A 20,055-nucleotide genomic window follows, 5' to 3' on the forward strand; every position below is an offset into this window, starting at 1 on the left:
CCTTTATTTTAGCCCAATTTACAATTCAACATTACCATGTCTGAGGAACGTACCATATCTTGTCTGGAGCAGACCCTCATTTGGCAGATGTGGATTGTAAATATAGCATGGGAACGGGAACTCTCTGCATTCATCTGTGTACTTGCAGTACTGCGAGCAAGAGCACCCAGCTTCAAGCATTGTATCATCTGGAAACAAAAGTTAAGAGGATGAATCAGTCTTTCACCAGCTTCCTGCTTACTGGAATTAATTTGACAAAACTAATCAACAAATAATTCCCAATTGTAATTGTCAGAAACTGTAAAAAGAGGAAAATACTTAGAACTGCAGCAAGCAGTTATCAAGAAATGTCATGTTTCTAACAATCCAGGACCTTGCTACTGTACAGAGAAATTGAAAGCTTAGAAGGTGTTTATTGTAAAAGAACTTCCATGAGCAAGGTGATTGACAATTAACAGATTAATGGTATTTCTGCAACTGGCCAGTAAGAAAAAAATGGATATTGAGAAAAATGTCATTCATATTCTCCATACCTTTTGTGCTTTCTTTGACGTATTTAAATTCACTAGAGGTACATCCCTCAAACAGAGATTTTTAACTTCAAAATAATTATCCAAGTTGTATTATATACCAAACAAATGCAGACTTAGAATATATTCAAATAATTCACCAGTGAGGTAATTCCTTCTGTTAAGGCAAAAAAAAATGCCAGCAAAATGGAGTCCAAGAGGAAGAATTAAATCAGAGTGAATTTTATTTTCAGATTGCATTATAAATTTGGATACCAGAAAGAAATGCAACATCTAAAGCAAAAATTCTAAATTATTTGTTATTGAGAAAAAATTAGGTTGTTGGTATTGACGTGATTCAAACAAAAATCGCTCAAATTCAAATTAGAAGCTACACCTGTAGCCAAATATGTAGAAGAATTATCAGGTGCCACTGAAGGGCTTAGTTTTGATTCGCAGTCTGGACTGAGTCAGCTCATCACAAGTTAAGAATAGGTAAATTTGAACAGCTAGATTAACTGCCTTTAAAGTCTTGAGTGGGAGAAAATTCACACGGATATTCAGTATTCCATTTCTGCACACTATCTGTCCTCTGTTGGAAAGCTTGAAATGGTAGCCACTGTAAGAATCCAAGATCAGGTTAAACACTCACACATTGCATTGTTGAATGACCTGCTGATACTCATTTATGAATGGGTGCTTGAGTAAGCTACTTAAAAAGGGATGGTGGCTTCATTTGAGCCAAACCCCAGCAAAATTTAATGTCATCTAGCAGAGAGGAAAAACTGCCATTAAATTTAATGCAAGACATTTTGTTAAGGTTGACACATCTACTTTACTTCATCCAAAAAGTTATAAGTACTTTTTATTAAAAAAAATAGTTGAGTACTATTTCCCATACCTGAATATATAATCTGTCTTGCCAAAAATCTAAACAAAATTATATTTCATAACCTAAAAACAGTATTATTCCAATAATGAATGATATGTCTCAAGATGCATCACTTGAAAAATGTAAAATAATACCTACTCATCCAAACCGCACATAAAACGCAGTTAATTATTGGTTTAAAATAGCCCTGTCAAGTTCCATCATCTGCAGGTCATCATGCAAAATTGAAAGTAGCATAGGTCAAACAAGAAAAAATAATCTAGGTCATAAGGAAGCCTGAGTGATTGTAAAGTGCTTTGCTCTTGACAGGACAAGTCATCTTTCATTAATTCATGGTTGATTACAATTCATTCACCGCTGCCAACCTCCTCTACTGAAAGTCTATTATCTGTTGTTTCCCATAGCATGATTGCCATTATTCATGCCCGCCCCCAGTACACACAGATCTCATCAACATTTTAAACAACAGCTGACAAAATAAAGCGCAAAACATGGGACAAAGTGCTGGAATGGCAATTTTTTTTACACTTTTCATGACAATGGTTGATTAAAAATCTCTTAAATAATCCATCAGAAATACGATATGAATCATAATGTGCTCAGTTGTTTCTGTACTAACCTCTTGCTCTGAATTAATAACACGTGAGACAACCCCACTAGTGTAAATTGTTCCATTGGCACCTTCATGAATTTTTATGTTGGATTTCCTCTGCCGTGAATCTAGGTCGCGCGTATTATCAAATAGATCCAGTATCTCTTCATTATAAAGCTGCAAAGAGATATACAATACATTTTACATACAGGTCTGAACATAACAGGCTTGTCTGGAATCCAAGTCTCCAACTTAAAACATTCACTCCCTCCAGTGATGTACAGTGGCAGCAGTGTGTATGACATTAAATAAAACGCTGCAGCTGTTCAGCAAGGCTCCCTGAAATGAATCTTCCAATGAAATGTGCCTTCCAAATGCACAACCTTGACATCCTAGAAGGACAACAACAACAGATGCATGGGGAAAATCACCCCCTGCAACTACCCCTCCAAGCCACCTGCAGCCATTTATACTATATTGTCATTCTTTCACTGTTATGGGTGAAATAGCTCCACAGAGCCAGTATCCCATTGCTAAGTCACCCTTTATCCACATGTATATCATACGGGACACCAGTCCAGATTCCTCAGAGCCAGCTCTCAGGGAGAACAGAACCTCAGACTCTCTGTCAGCCAGGGCTTCTTGATTGAGCCAGGATAACAGCCCAGTTAGGGAACTCCTATTCTATAACATGTCCATCTTCTCTCCCACCTATCTGCTCTTCCCACCTCACTGACCAATCTCCACCTGCATTCACCCATCACCATCCCAGATACCTCTCCCAAGCCCCACACCTCCACTTTCCATTTATTTCTAAGCCCTCTTGCCCCCACCCCCAATTCGGAGGAAGGGTCCCAACTCAAAGCTCCAACTTTCCAGCTCCTCTAATGTTGCCTGGCCTGCTGTGTTCTTCCAGCTCCATACTGTGTAATTTCTGACTCCAGCATCATCAGTTCTTACTAACTCATATTCTATGGTGTCCACTTGTCTGCCCTTGTTACAGTCGCTTAAATAGGATCAAAATCACAAAATTCCCAGAAGCATGGGAGGGTATATCTACACAAGGTGGATTTCAGTTAGTGAACAATGCGGCTTACCACTACCTTGCAATGAGCAGTTAGGGATGGATAACAAAATGCGAGTCTAAAGCCCGTGAAAATAATTTTAAAAATCTTTGTTGAAGGTTCTCAATTAGGGTGCTCTTATTTATTTACTGGTATTCTTGCAAACTGTCCTGATAAGTACAAGACAAAAATCTTTGACAAAATGTTTGTTTTCACCAATACTCAACCATTATTTATTTATAGTATTTTAAAATTCAGCACATATTGGTCACCCATTTCATGCACAATTTGAGCTGTTTGAGTGTTAATCAGGTGGGTAACACAGTCTCACTGACCAATTGCTATCAGTAGAGAACAATAAATCCAGTTTCAACATCTGTACAAAAAGTGAACAAGATGGACAACTACACTGGGTCAGAAGTTTCTCCTTAAAATCGTGGTATCTGACTAGAAAACTCTTCAGAGCAGTATTCACGTGGTGGAACACAGTGGAAATGAGGTTACTCTAATACTCAGCTACATTCCCTCGTTAGTCTCTTCGCAGTAAAGACCCAGTAATGTTGTTCCCTGCGTCACTACCCATCCACACGTGTTATTTCTTGTCTAGATTATTCAAAGAATCCATTCCAAACCCAGAGAAAATTCAGCAACATTATTTCATTTGGTTTTGAGAAATGAACAAAGTATAGGGCTTGCTGATTTTGACTTCAGTTAACTTGCATTCTTCAAATAATTTTTACTTCTGTAAATATCAAAAACTGCCCATAATGACCCCTTCTTCCATGATCAGAGATACGGCACGTGCACAATATGGAACACACGTGATCACGTGTGATCACAAGCATGTGAATATAATAGAGCTCAAATGCCTAAGAACTGGGTTTAATCTGCACTTAGGCATGGATAATATTTAGTCCCAGAATTATGAAACAGCATGAACTCAAACTGAAACTTTTTTTTAATAGAAATCATTATCGTCATTAAACTTAAGTTATGCGAATTAGACAATGTTGATATTTGGGAATACATCAAGGCCTCTGAAATCGTTTTGTGCAATGCAATGAAGCTGCTGACAAACCTCCAGAAACTGAGCTGTCACTTTGAACTCTGGCGGCGGTTTCTCTTGCTCTTGAGCAGCTTGCTTTCTCCCTGCGATTCCTTCAAAAAGATGCCTGACTGCACGTGGAATTATTCCTTGTTCTTCCATTGTGATATTCACATCAAACCCTGTACCCATGCTGTAGGTCTTCCCAGAGCCAGTCTAGAAGCAGAAGAAAATGTAACACAATATAGAAATTTCACGAAACAACTCAATGTGGAATACTGATAAAAATACAGAAATTGCTTAAGAAACTCAGTAGGTCTGGAAGCATTAGTGGAGAGAGTGCAAAGTTAAATTTTCTGTTTCAGGGATCCTTCTTCAGAACTACCAGTAGCTAGCTCAAGTTCAATATCAAGTTCAATAGTTTTAGAACCTGAGCACCTTCTTCTATGTCCTTTACCCACCTCCATTCCTCTGGTTTTGTCATCACATAGGCTGCTTTCAACACAGTTATTTAGTCTCACCGACTTATGGTCCCCATTAGCAAATTTCCTTCCTTCAAGGGTTACCATTATCCATCCCTTTCGCTGCCTTTTCTCCCTCTCTGAGCTCCGTCTCCACTTATTTGCTTGCTCACACCTATCCCTTGTGTTCAACATATAAATCAATCTTTTCTTAGTTATTAGTCGTTCTGAAGAAGGGTGGCTGGACCGAAAACATTAATTATATTTTCTCTCCACAAATGCTGTCAGACCTGCTGAACATCTCCAGTAATTTTAGCTTTTGTTTCAGATTTCCAGCATTTGCAGTTCTTTGTTTTCTTTTAGAATAGTGATATTTGGCAAACAGGGGCATAAACTGTAACAAGATTTTTAAAACAGGATTTTAAACAGGTTTGAGGCTGAATCTATTTGTTCATATTTGCAAAAACAAGACACTTCAAAATAAATTATATAGGACACACATCTGAACAGAATGAAACAGTATATGCAGAGCACAACAACATTCAGTATTAAGGTTGTATGTAATTTATTCTCATTTACATGTGACTGCTTATATTTTCATTTTAAGGTTCATAATTGTAAACACGACCTTTTGAAAAATATTACCAGATTTCAGAATCACTGCATATATGTTTTTTTGACAAAGCATCAAAAGCTCATAAAAATTAACTCCAAAGCATCTTTATTTTTATTATAAAATAATACAGATGAAATGAAATATTTTAAGGCTGCTAACTTTGATTTTTATTTTGTCTCGTGTAATTGCAGTCAGCTTAAGTCTTAGCAAGGACATTAAGTTTATTCATGACAAATCAACAGTGACTGGTTAAGGATTAAGATAATGGGATGCTATTCATTCTCTGTGCACTAGTATCCCAACTGAGTATTTATGAGGTCATAGGAACACAAGACTAAATTACATCCTAATAATACATTGTCTGGTATTATTATGAAATCTTGTGAAATGTAGTACGGATAAGTCACCAGCTCACTTTCACTGATATGCTGTCACTTTTCAGGAATGTCAGAATTTAGTTCTTACCTGTCCATAAGCAAACACTGTTGCATTATAGCCTTCAAAACACCCTTCCACAAGTTTGTGCACACAAGATTTATAGATCTCATCTTGTTTGGCATCTATATCAAACATAAAGTCGAATGTGAAAGCCTTGTCTTTTCCCAGGATGACTTGTGGCTCCCCACGTGTAACCAATGTACAAATATGGCATCCTTCGATTTTCTCTTTGGCTGACTGTGGACGTATTCTGTGGAAGGAAAACATAAAACAATTCTGGCATCATTCCAAATGCATAAATCACTGGCTAGAAGTTTTCATTCGGAATGGCAAATATCAAACAATAAAACAAAATAAACCAGTTTTTAAAATATTGATTACTTCAAAATAAATGCATGACATGGACAGAGAATATTCAAATTCTGTTCCCCTCATAAAAGTTCTTACCTTCAAAACTAACTTTACTTAAATAATGCATGTCTGAGAGAGATTGTGTTATACTGAACAGTATTAAAGTCTCACTGTAGCACGGCATTTACAAAATTCACTGGGCAAATTTCCCAGTTTTAACAATGCATTTAAGAGCCTAAAATGATGCATTATGGAGAGGATTCAACATTCTAATAGGTCAACCCTTCAGGCTAAGTAAAATGCTTGACAATAGATGCCTTATCAGAAATCAACCATTTCCCATACCTGGAAACAACAGATTCATGGAATCTGACAACACAGGACTAAAAGTGAAAAAAAAACCTCTGTATCTCAGTTAGCGATGAAACTGATGTATAAATAGTCATTATGTTACAGAAGATACCACAACAAAGCAACAGCATGTTAAATTGCACTGGCATTTTGTTTTCTGTACGCAGAATTAGAAGTTATCAAATAAAAACACGTGTTGAAAATGCTCAAGAAACACTCAGCTGGTCCGTCAGCAGCTATGGAGAAGGAGACAGAAACAATGTTTGAGTCTGATATGACTCTTCTTCAAATCAGATATGCTCAATACTGCAGCTGGGCAATGAAAACTGACCGAGCCAACAATGCCCACATTCACAAATGAATTAAACCAAAACTGAAAAAAAAATTTGGAAGCCACTATTAATCGCATAAAGCTTTTCAATCCATGAGACATACAAAGAGGAGCATTTGAGAAATTAAGAGAAACGTAATCAGGATAACCGTTGATAGTGCAATTATTTAAAAGGCTGATGGCTGTGGCTATTTGGCTCATCCTTAAATAGCACAGATCCGTGTGGGTGGATGTGCAGGCCTGCTTGCCTGTAAAACTCCCTTCTAATAGTTTGAATGCTCCTATGAAAATCTGCTCCCAAAGTTACGACATAGATCCCATGTGTCTTTGTTAATAAACTGTTGTCATTATGAAAGCAGTTCATGTTTATCAGTGTTTTGAATAAAAATTGATTTTTGTGACTCAGGGTCAGTTGCTGAAAGTACAGTCTTTTTCTCATATTCAGGGAGACTATGTGCATTCAGTACTACAAATTGTCCACTTTTGTGGCAAAAACAACAGCCAAAAATTCTCTGGATAATCCAAGACAAATGATTTTATCAGTTATCTCAGTAATTATTTCGAGTTGAGTAGGAATCTTTCTTCTCCCTTCTGCGAAGCTGTACTAGTCCATATTGTTTTAACTAAAAACTGAAATGTCTCACTTTACCCTTACTCAGCTTCCTTCTATTCACAATGGTGTACCTATGTTCATTGTTCCTTCACCAACAGATTGACACAATCAATCTGTTCTCGTATGGAGATCCTTCAAAAGCAGACTAAGGAGCGCCTTGGTCTTCTGACTTGTGTGTTCTCACTATCTTAACCATGGAAAACCAACTTTCCTTGTTCCAACATTCTGATTCCAATCAATGTCACATCTATGCATTAGACGGAAAATGCCATGGTGGACAGAGAAACCAGAAAAAGCGTTTTTTTAAAAAAAACATCAATGTTGAGGGGCTTCCTGTTGTTTTACTTGTACAAACATATTCCAGAAAATAATCAGAATCATGTGAGATATGATTGATTTTTACCCACAAACTCAATGTTTAATCTTGCTGCAGAGGATCACACAAAAAAAATTCTTCTTCTTTGTTGTCACCATATAGAACATTGTGGTTCTTTATTATGAAGCAAAAGATTAGACCAGTCAAGTCAAAGTTGATGGCAATAACTCCATCCAAGAGAGAGAACTTTAGAACTGTTTTTTTTTCTCTGAATTCCAGATTTGGGTGCCAATTCTTAAAAGAACAATTTCTTCCTAAATGAGTGAGAGAATAGGTACAGACAATTCCCAGAGGAAGAGAAAGCCAGTTAGACTAAGAAAAGAAAGGATAATGATTTGCCAGCAATTGAGAAAAACATGTAATTGGGAGCATAAATAGGTGAAAATGGGTTGGCTGCGCTCCCAAGCATGTCAGATACCTGCCTTTTTCAAATAACGCTTTTCCCCCCACTTCTGTCATCCAGGCAGCCCTCCACCATGTCTCCTCCATTCGCCACTCCACGGCTCTTAACCACCATCCCCTCTCCAAACACAGTAAAGATAGGGTACACCATGTCCTCACTTTCCATGCCACCAGCCTTCGCATCCAACATATCATCCACAAACATTTCCACTAACTCCAATTAGACCCCACCACCCAGAACATCTTCCACTCCCCACCCCTCTCTCTTTCCGCAAGGATCATTCCCTTCGCCACTCTTTGGTTGGTGGCACACTCCCCACCAACTACGCCAACCTGCCTGGTACCTTTCCCTGTAACTGCAAAAGATGCAACACATGCCAACACGCCACCTCCCTCACCTCTATTTAGGGCCCTAAACAGCCCTTCCACGTGAGGCGGAGCTTCACTTGCATCTCCTCCAACCTAGTGTATTGCATCTGGTGCTTCCGGCGTGGTCTTCTCCACATCAGTGAGGCCAAATGTAGACTAGGTGACATTCTCGCCGAGCATCTCCACCTGGCCCATGACAGCCAACCTAACATCCTGGTCACCGCCCATTTCAACGCCCTTCCCCACCTCACCTTCCAACAAGTCCATCCACTGCCTCCTCCAGTGTCGCAGCGATTCGCGACACAAATTTGAAGAACACTCATCTTATCTTCTGCCTGGGCACCTGGAGAACTCAACATTGAGTTTTCCAAGTTCAAATAACCTTCCTCATCCCACCCCTGCCTTTCCAGCCGCAACTTCTCCCTTCCATTCCACTTTCTGACCCTTCCTTCCAGCCACCAACTGGATTCATCCCTCCCATTGATCAACCAGGTCGTACCTACCACCAGTGTCTATCTTTCACCACCATTCCACCTCCATCCCTTCCCTCCCTCTTTATCTGCAGCTCCCTTTACCCCTACATCCAATCTTGAAGAAGAGTAATACCTGAAACATTGACTGCTCCTTTCCTCCAGAAGTTGCCTGGCCTGCCGTGTTCTTCCAGTTTCCTGTTTGTCTACCATTTTCCCACTGTTATTCTGTTCTCCACTATTACATTTTTATAAAAACCTTTCAAAGTGGCAAATTCATTTTTTTAAAAATTGTGAATTGTCATATAACTTCATTGTATTTTTAAATCCCTTATGTTTTTTCTAATGATATTTGAAAAAAACTATTTTGACTTCTGTGAACGTATCATTTTCTCCCAATTTCTTAAACATACAATTTTTTGAAAATCAACATTTCAATGAAGCAAAATAAAACTAGCATCTTTGCTATATGTTACAGTCTCACAAGGTTCTTTTGATGCTGCTATGTAACTACTTGGAAGGTTTGACTCATTTCCCATCTTCTTCACTGCTCTCCACCCCACATGCTCTGTGATACAAGCATCCTACTCTCTACAGACTTCACCCATCTCTTCAGCTCGTACCAAAAACCAATGCCTGCTCATTTGCCTGTCATCGTATAATAATATGTATGGAAGAAATGTTTCTGTTAAATTAGGACTTAAAATTAACACAACTGGTTAAATTCTGAATGAACCGAATATCAATTTGACTAGCCATTGTAAATCAACATCATATCTTCTGAGAGGTGGATACTATATCATACCTGTCAATACACCAGAGTCCAGCGCTGAATCCTCTTGTGACCAACTACATAGCTACCATTTGATTCTTCTACAAAATACTCTACATTTTCAGCTGCAACAGCAGTGAAGCTATCTTAATGTCCATTAGTGCATCTGGTAATATCAAAATCAGACACAAAGTTTCGTTGCAAAAATTTTCATTACTGATATTATGCAATGGTTACAATATCATCACCTGAGATCATTCACACTCCCACCCAGAGTCTGGTGTGAAAACATACATACTTGCAATTATCTGCTGTTTTCACAATGAGCTGACATTCAAAAGGATTTTACAGTACATGAAGAAAACAAGGTGTAGAGCTGGATGAACACAGCAGGCCAAGCAGCATCTTAGGAGCAGGAAAGTTGACGTTTCGGGTACATGAAGGAAGGGTTGTCAAAGTAAAGTTGGAAATGCCCCACAAACAGCAAGTGACATTAGCCAGATAGTGTGTTCTTGATGGTGATTGAGGGGTAAATGTTGGCCAGGACAATGAGAGGGCACTCCTGCTCTCTTTAAAATAGTTCTATAAGATCTGTTATGTTCGCCTGACAAGGGTCATGGATCAATGTGAAAAATACAGTTTGGGATGGAGGCAGAAAAGGAGGTGAAGCTACGCCCCAAATTCTGGGAAAATTTACCCATGGGGTCATCCAGAGAAAAAGTGCCTCCACAACTAAAATGGAGGGAAATGGGTGAGGAGCTGCTTTTCTGATCATGGAGTCACTCCCTCATAAGCTAGCTGCTGATAGGCTCCAGCGAGCTGTGGCCGTGAGCATCCAGGTCAAGCAGGTTTGGGGAGGTACAGCAACAGCAATAGCAGCAGTCTAGAAGTGGCTCCAAACCAGGGAGCCATTTGCTGAGGGAGCTATCCGTCTGTTCGGTCTGGATGCACTGGGGAACTGGTTGAAGATAGTGAGGCTACAAAGGTGGCGTGAAGGAAGACACGGAGGCCACAAGGGATACAGGAGACATCCAACTGGGTTACAAGTGGCTGGAAGAAGTCATGGAGGTTGGTTGGAGGCTGTGAGGACAGTGGTAGAAGGAGGGAGGGTGCACAGGTAGGGGAGACCAGAGCAGCTGCGAAAGGAGAGAGAACATTGAGAAACCTGTCAAACACTCCACAAGCTAAGAATTATGAGAATTTGAAATCACAGCGAACAAATTATTTGTAAGAGAAACTCTATTTCTAGCTGAAGGTTGCATACATTCAGCACATATATGGGGAATCATGTAATGGATGTCATTGTCATGAACATTTTGTCAATTGTCACACTTTGAGATCCGAGATGCAATAAGAAGGGTAGTAACTGCCAGGTTATAGTCATAGAATCATTCAGTCATATAGCACTGAAATGGCCCCTTTTGTCCAACCAGTCCATGCCAGATATTTTAGCTTTGTGCACGTGCAGTGAAAGCATATTCACTGTGAAGTCACCAGTCTATGAAAGTGTGTTTTGGGTGACAGCTTTTTCCTCGCAGAAGTATATGTCAATTAATTTCAAAAAGAATTTTCACAGAAGGTTCAAAAGAATTCTGATTATTTTAATGGACTACACCCGAGAAACATGTGGTCTCAACTCAGCAACAAGTTGCAACTTTTAGTTCTTAAAAGCTTTGTCAGATCCTAATGAAAAATCATTGCTCACTTTACCAATGCATATCCTACAAAATCTATGAAGGTAAAACATTAAGCCAACTGCATTCTTCAAAGACCACTTACACAATTTTGAAACATTAAAAAAAATCAATAAAGTCTTTCATATAAAATTGCGTTGGCTTAAAAACATACCATCAACTACGTTCTGCAGTAATACGACATTAACGAGTTGGCAAGGTTAATTTCCTGATCAATTACCTTCAGATTTATAATGATTACAATTGTACAACATCTAATGAGCAAGAATGACCTGCATGCTGATGCACTGCTGACTCGGCAAAGAGCAAGTGCATCTCAGTGTTCTATTATTCTCTAGAGATGTAGATCATTCACTTGCCAGGAAGTTCCTAATACCATTGCATGCTGCAGCTGTAGTACAGCAATAAAACTCAATAAAAGGAAACAGTGGCAATGTTTGTGAAACTGGTCACATATTTTGTTCACAATCTTTTTTCACCATTAATGCAACTTTTCTGGAGCAAAAAGCAATTATTTCAACCAGAAAGAATGAATAAGGCAATGAAAAAATGTGTATATTCATTTTATGCATTTGTATAATATATAACACAGATATACACACAAATACATTCAACCAAATATATTCAACAATTGGATACATTTGCTTGCGTTTAGGAAAAGATAAGTCAATTCTAAAATTAGTTTGAGTAGAGAATAAAAAAAATTCACGCCTACTTCTATAATTGGGAAGGAGGGAAGGTTATTGTTACAAAATAACAAGTGCCTTGGGACTTGTAATACAAGTTCATATTACTGTCTGAAACATTGCAGTTTAATTTTCTTTAGTTAATTCGAATCCAACAACATTCTGCCTAATTTCTCTCCTTTGCAGAAGGTGGTAATATCAATGTACTGGCAATTCAAATTCCCAGGATAGTGATCTGCGTACTCCAGTTCGAATTCATTGCAGGTGGTGAAATTTGAGTTCAATAAATATTTGGAATGAGAAGCTGACCTAATAATGACCATATGTCATAAAAACCAATCTGGTTCACAAATTTCCTGAAAGGAATGAAATCTCCCTTCCTTACTAGCCTGACCTTCGTGTGACTCCCGAATCAGAGCATTATGATTGATTCTTAACTGCCTCTGAAATGGCCTACATCAACCTACTTACTTGTTTCAAATCACAACAAAATCTAAACATAAGAATAAAACCAAAATGGCCTAAGTGACACCAAGCTAGGCACCAGAATTGCTGTTGGCAAACAGCCCTGTCAACCCTGCAACGTCCTCCTTCACCAACATCTAGGCATAGACTTGTTGGGCAGCACCTGACACAGCCATCTATAGAAGCATACAGTGCAGAGAATGCCATACACACCACCATCACCAGTTCTAGCCCACTGACTAGACAGATCCATCAGAAGATGTGGCACAGTGGTAAACAATTGGGAAGAACTTGCACTGGGAGTCACCAGTGTTGATGCTGGATCCCACAAAGTCTCATGGCTTTGGGTCAAACACAGGCAAGGAAACCTCCTGCTGATTACCGGACTAATGTTGCCCTACCACAGCTGATGAACCAGTATCCCACAATGTAAGGGTCTCTCTAAACTGAGCAGCTGCATGTGCATGTAGCTGCTCCAATGTTCTGCCTATGAGCTGTGTGCTGATTGCTTCATTAACTTTTTCCAGATGTCACAGCTGTGCATGGCCTCAGAGGCCCATGCAGCCAGTAAGAAAATCTGGGCGAATGCTGGTTCCATATTGAACACCACTTGGAGGAAGGACTGAGAGTGGCAAGGGTACAGAATATACCGTAGGTGGCAGACCTCAAAGTCAAACACCAAGAATGGCACAGTAGCATCACCACTAATTGAACTGGACAAGCCTGAAAGCGCATTGCTGCTGGACTAGGATCTGGGACAAGCGGTGTCAGAACCAACAAGAGAGGAAAATGTTCTTGACCTCATCCCCACCAATCACCCTCATCAGTTTCAGATGTGCCTGTCTATGTCAGTATCAGTAGGAGTGACCGCTGCATAGTAATTGTGGAGACAAATCCCTGTCTTCATAGTGAACATACCCTGTGTCAAACTGTGTGGTGCTACCACCATGCTAGATAGGAAGAACTTCAAAGCAGAACTAACAACTCAAAATTGGGTGTCTAAGTGGTGCTGTGAGCCATTAGCAACAGCAGAATTGTATTCACCCACAATCAGTAACCTCATGACACAGCATATTCCCAGTGCACCTCTGCCATCTGCCTAGGAGAACAACCCTGGTCAAAAGAAGCATGCTGGAGGGCATACATAAAAATGAGGCATCAACCGAGTGAAGCTGCAACACAGGGTCACTTACATGAGAAACAATGAAAGCAGCATTGAATAGACAGGGATAGTAGAAACTGTCGTGCTGGAGAATCTGACATAACAAGGTGTAGAACTGGATGAACCGAGCAGGCCAAGCAGCATAAGAAGAAGGGTCTGAAGAAGAGTTCTGAAGAAGGGTCTAGACCTGAAGCATCAGCTTTCCTGCTCCTATGATGCTGCTTGGCCTGCTGTGTTCATCCAGCTCTCCACCTTGTTATTTGGAATAGATAGGAATAGGTTATTCCATAACAAAGGAACCTGAGCTCTGCAGTCCTACTGCATCCTTGCATGAATAGGGGTGGACAATTAAACAACTAAGAATAGGTGAAGCTCCATAAATATCCCCGCCTTCTAGGGCTAGAGAACTCCACACACCAACGTTAAAGTCCAAGCTGAAGCTTTTGCAGCTACATTCAGCTGGAAGTCCTGTGTGGGTGATCCATCTCAGCTTCATCCTTAGGCCCACGGCACTACAGATGCCAGTCTTCAACTGTTTCGATTCACTCCAAATGATGGTGTGGCTTAATAGTTTAATACTCTCGATACTGCAAAGGTTCTAGGCCTGGAAAATATTCTGGCAATCATAGTGAAGACTTAAGCTTCAGAACAACCATACCCCTAGTTAAGCCGTTCCAATACAGCTGCAACACTAGCCCCTAGCCAACAATGAGGCAAACTGTCAAGCTATAACCAAGAGCAAAAATCTAAACTGGCTCAATACTATGCTACTCTTAAATCAGCAAAATAATGGAAGGGGTCATTGGCACTGTTATGGAGCAACAATTGCAAAGCAATAGCCAACTGACTGGTGATAATAAAATGTGAGGCTGGATGAACACAGCAGGCCAAGCAGCATCCCAGGAGCACAAAAGCTGACGTTTCGGGCCTAGACCCTTCATCAGAGAGGGGGATGGGGGGAGGGAACTGGAATAAATAGGGAGAGAGGGGGAGGCGGACCGAAGATGGAGAGCAAAGAAGATAGGTGGAGAGGGTGTAGGTGGGGAGGTAGGGAGGGGATAGGTCAGTCCAGGGAAGACGGACAGGTCAAGGAGGTGGGATGAGGTTAGTAGGTAGCTGGGGGTGCGGCTGGGGGTGGGAGGAAGGGTTGGGTGAGAGGAAGAACCGGTTAGGGAGGCAGAGACAGGTTGGACTGGTTTTGGGATGCAGTGGGTGGGGGGGAAGAGCTGGGCTGGTTGTGTGGTGCAGTGGGGGGAGGGGATGAACTGGGCTGGTTTAGGGATGCAGTGGGGGAAGGGGAGATTTTGAAACTGGTGAAGTCCACATTGATACCATATGGCTGCAGGGTTCCCAGGCGGAATATGAGTTGCTGTTCCTGCAACCTTCGGGTGGCATCATTGTGGCAGTGCAGGAGGCTGACTGACTGGTGTTGAGTTTGGTTTCTGGCGAGAGCCAATTGACTCCTGATTTCATGACAGCCTTGGTGCAAACATGGGCAAAACAGCTGAACTCCAGAGGTGAGGTGAGACTAACCGCCCTGATATCAAGGCAGCATTTGGCCTAGTATAGCATCAAGGAGCCCGAGCAAAACTATGAGAATCAGTGAGGAGAAATTCTGTACTGTTTAGGATGTCTGGTCAGTCGGTTGTAGTTGTTTGAGGTCCATTATGTAAACCCTACGACATGAGTCAGGAGTTCCTCAAGTTAGTGTCCGAGGCACAACAATATTTAGCTGCTTCATCATTGGCCTCCCCTGTATCATAGGATCAGAAGCGCGGACATTTGTTGATAAATTGTACATTTGTTTCGCAGTCGTCACAATACCTCAGCCATCGGAGCAGCCTTTGCCAATATGCAGGGAGACGTGGACAACATCCAGTTTTGGGCTGATAAGTGGCAAATAACATTAGAGCAATTATCATTCCCAACAAGAAAGAAACTAACAATCAACCCTTGGCATTCATCTAATCACACAACAAGAAACAGGTGGAGTCATAGATTCATGCAGCATAGAAACAGAGGATTTGGTCCAACACATCTGCACTGACCAGACATCCTAAACTGATCTTGTTCCATTTCCCACCATTTGGCTCAGATCTCTCAAAACCTTTCCGATTCAAATACTCATCCAGGTTACATTTACATGCTAACTGTACCAGCCTCCATCACTTCCTCCGGCAACTCATTCCCTACACGCACCACCCTCTGTGTGAAAGGGTTGGCCCTTAAGTTCTTTTTAAATCTTTCCCCGCTCACCTTCAACCAATACCCTCAAGTATTAGACTTCCTGATCTGGGAAAAACACTTTGGCTATTCGCCATATCCATGCCCTCATGATTTTATAAACATCCATAAGGACACTCCAGGGAAAACAGACCTAGCCTATTCAGCCTCTCCCTAGAGCCCAAACCCTCCAATCTCAGGATCCTTGTAATTCTTTTCTGAACCCTTTCAAGTTTCACAACATCTTTCATATAGCAGGGAAACCAGAAATGAATGTAGTATTCCAAAAATGGCCTAAAAAATGTCCTATACAATCACAACATGACATCCCAGCTCCTATTCTCAATTCACTGACCAAACGCCTTCTTTGTTACCCTATCTACCTGCAACTCCACCTTCAGTGAACTCTGAACCTACCCCTGCAGTTATTTGTTTTCTGGGTACAGAGTTTGAATCCCGCTAAAGCAATTGAATTTTAAAAAAGAATTGCAGTTAAAACAGCTCGTCTATTGGTGAGCATGTGGCCTTTATCAATTGATGTAAAATCCCATCTGGCTCACACGTATATACGGGAGGAAATCTGCCATCCTTATGTGGTCTGACCTACATGACTCCAGTCCCACAGCAATGTGCCAGACTGTTAACCGTCCTCTGAAATGGCTGACAGAGGCAATCAGTTTAAAATATAACTAGAGATGGGCAACAACTGCTGTCCTTGCCAACAACTACTACATATATTTCAATTTCACATTCCCATCCACCACCTATATCATATGATGCCCTTCCATATGAAGAACCCATCCATCTTGGTCTAAAAATATTCAAATGATTAATGATGGCTTTCTGAAGTGAGGAGTTTCAAAGTCTGATGACCTCCTGAAAGAGCAAATGCATCATTCCGTCCCAAAGGGCCACCACCAACTTCAATGTCCCCCACTACTGTACTCGCCCACAAGAGGTAACATTCTATGTCCATCTTGTCAAAGCCATTCAAGATCTTGAACACTTCAATCAGATTATCTTTCATTCTTCCAAACTCCAGTGTATACAAAAGTCCAGTCTGTACAATCTATCCTCATTAGACAATGCACTCCAGACACAAACCTGGTAAGCCTCAAATGAACCACCTCCAATGCCTTTGTATTCTTCCTTAAACAAGGAGATCAAAACTGCACGCAGTATTCAAGATTTGGTCACACCAATGCCCATATACCAAAAATATGTGCATTCAATTACCATCGTCAAATTCATCATTGTCAGCATCTTCAGGCTTGTTAAATATTACACTTATGACAGATTGTACCTTTAGCATGTGATAATTTCGTAATTCATTTGTGACATTTTCTTTTTACATATTCTGCTTCCAAAACATAACATATGAGCTTCATAAGACTATTTCAGGGACATGCATAAACTATTTATGAATAGGCTTAAGATTTTTCTTTTAAAAGTGGTTACATTATTGTTTATCACATCCCAGTGAGAAAGAGGTTTTTTTTTTAACTAATGTGCTTAAATTATTCCCAATATTATGCCCTTGATTTCTGCTCTGCCTGTTATGATATGTTCTCCCCTTCCCCACCCAACAACGAACAGAAAAGGAGCAAATTACTGCAAATGTTCGAATCTATACTGAAAACAAAAAAATTGCTGGAAATCACAACAGCTCTGATGAAATCATCTGGACTTGAAATGTTTGCTTTCTCTCTCTCCACAGCTGCTGCCTGACCAACTGTCAGCCACAGCATTCTTGGTTTTCAGTCCATGAACAGAAGAGGAGTGCTGGATGAAGGAAAAAATATTACAAACCGTGATTTGAATTATTTTTAACCTGGCACTTTCTCAACCACTGTCATATTAAGACTGATGGTCCAGTAGAGCTACTCATTGACCAGCCTGCTGCTATAAAGGTAAGCTGAAGCCAATTCAAAATGCAAATGTCATGAACTGATAGTGTAATCAGCACTGGAAATATTACAGCCGTGGCTAGCAAAGTGGAGCTCTGTACCTCCTGCTGCTCAGTAGCAGATCCACAGTGGGTGAAACTAGAACAGGCCAAGCTAAATTTAAGAGATTTGCCTTTGTTTGAACTCCCTTCCTTCATGGCTGATTGAGATCCCCCTGCGCTTCTGCTACATGAGAACACCATACTTCCTGTGGCTAAACCTATTAATTCCGTTTAAATTAGAAGACTGTACTGAAATTCTTGCTCAGTGTATATTTTTCTTTGCACGTTTTACTTCTCTGCAGCTGAAACAGCACATAAAAAGTCCCAAGATCAAGTACCATGTGGCAGATGCAGAAAGCGTTCCAGTCACATTGGAAGCCACAAGCCAATTTCCCTCAACTCTCTGAAAAGGTGCAGCTGCCTTGTAATTCATTCAAACTCATTGCACACAATATGATCTATTTATTTACAAGATACACCAAGCTGAGTTTGTTCGTCTCCTAAATGTGTATTTTGACAAATACTTGAAAACAAAAATGGTACAGAATTAAAAGTGGAATAGTTAAGTTATTTTTGCATCCTAAAATAGTCTTCAGGGAAGAATTTTTCATTCGTCTTAAATCGGTCAAAATACAATAAGTCAATGAATCATAACGAAATGTTAAATTTCTGCAGTGTTTATCTGTTTCACCACTGGACCGAAGGGAAATGACTGGTGAAATCAATTGAAACAGTCACTACTTACAAAGTCAATTTAAGATCAAAATATCCGGGCAGGCCTACTTATGCAATTATGTTCAAATATTGTGCTAATTTCCTCTTGTGTTACAATACTTCAAATAGTTTATAATGTAGTACTTTGTAAAGCTTTTGATTAAGAAAATGATTAAAATCCAGGCTCAAGCAATTTAAAACAACAGAACTAGGAAACAGATGTAATTATCGGGTAATATCTACAAGCAAGATTTCACTACCTTCCAAATTGAATAATTCACTTCATTTAAAATCCTTCAAAAAGCTAACTTGAGCATAGTGTATCCTCAGCATGGAATATTGATCAATGTAGTGATATGGCAACAACCAAATGTCATATCCCACATGTTGAAACAGAACCACGTGTGGAAAATGTACCCCGTATAGGAAGCCAATAAAGTAAGCAGCACCAGGAGCAGCACAGTGGCTCAATGGTTAGCACGGCAGCCTTGCAGCACTCGGGACCTGGGGTTAGTCCCACCCTTAGGCGAGTATCTGTGTGGAGTTTGCACATTCTTCAGGTGTTGGTGCGGGTTTCCTCCTCCAGGCACAAAGATGTGCAGGCTAGATGGATTAGCCATGCTAAATCGCCTATGATGTGAAGGCTACGTGGATTAGCCACAGGAAATGCAGGGCTAACCTAATAGGGTGAATCTGGGTGGGATGTTCTTTGGAGGGCTGGTGTGGACTCAATGTGCTGAATGGTCTTCTTCCACACAGTCAGAATCTTTTGACTCTTTACCAACATTTTCGCCACCATCCACTTATTTTTGGAGGTATTGCTCTTCATCGTCCAGCAATAAATAATTTAAATTAATTAATTATCATTCCTCAAAAGTTCAATAAACTGTAGTAATAGATGACAGGGTGACAGCAATTCACTAATGGCAGAATCGGATCAGACAATTTTCATTTTACTCACAGGAAGCAGGGCCATTAGTAATGTGTTGGAGCTCTCGGGAATTAATCATTTTACACCCGAAGAACAAGAGCTTATTCTAACAGTCTGAATAATAAACGAACACGATATGCAAATTATGGAACAGGATACACATTATTTATGTGACTAAAATCAGCATTTCATTATCTGTACTTAGAAGAAATTGCCCCATGGATAAGCAAATAGACTTGTGGGATATGTAAAAACACCTAAAAAGAACAAACATATAACTGTGAGATAGTAGGAACTAAAGATGCAGGGTTACAAGGCTTAGGATGGTGGGGGTCGCAGTGAGGAGTTGGGTCTTGGTGGGTTGCTCTTTGGAGGGTGGGTGTGAACCCAATAGGCCAAGTGGCCTGTTTCCACACTGTAAGAATTCTATGATTCTAGTGACAGGGGTGTTAAACGCATTGCTTATTAATACTACAGACAGCAGAGGACCCCTACCAGTGGGTTGCAATAACATTATCGTTTGGTGGTGTGAGGTGGTTCAAACAAGCACCACTTGATTGTGCTCATCAATAGGCTGCAG

General features: G+C 40.3%; 1 protein-coding gene across 5 annotated transcripts in view; it reads right to left on the reverse strand.

The window, feature by feature from the left end:
• The window catches only part of kif21b (kinesin family member 21B), a 172,058-nt gene that overhangs the window by 96,876 nt on the left and 55,127 nt on the right, over positions 1-20,055 (reverse strand). For all 5 annotated transcript variants that reach the window (XR_009447008.1, XR_009447006.1, XR_009447007.1 and 2 more), the window contains exons 2-5: positions 5,645-5,867; positions 4,136-4,318; positions 2,021-2,170; positions 54-188 (exon numbers count right to left, since the gene is read on the reverse strand). Coding sequence is in view for 1 of the 5 variants with exons in the window: in XM_048553218.2 (XP_048409175.1) it covers positions 54-188; positions 2,021-2,170; positions 4,136-4,318; positions 5,645-5,867 (691 nt within the window). In the remaining 4 variants the exon portion in view is untranslated. The remainder of the gene's footprint in view (positions 1-53; positions 189-2,020; positions 2,171-4,135; positions 4,319-5,644; positions 5,868-20,055) is intronic.

Source organism: Stegostoma tigrinum, chromosome 21, assembly GCF_030684315.1.
Source record: "Stegostoma tigrinum isolate sSteTig4 chromosome 21, sSteTig4.hap1, whole genome shotgun sequence".
Classification (NCBI taxonomy): domain Eukaryota; kingdom Metazoa; phylum Chordata; class Chondrichthyes; order Orectolobiformes; family Stegostomatidae; genus Stegostoma; species Stegostoma tigrinum.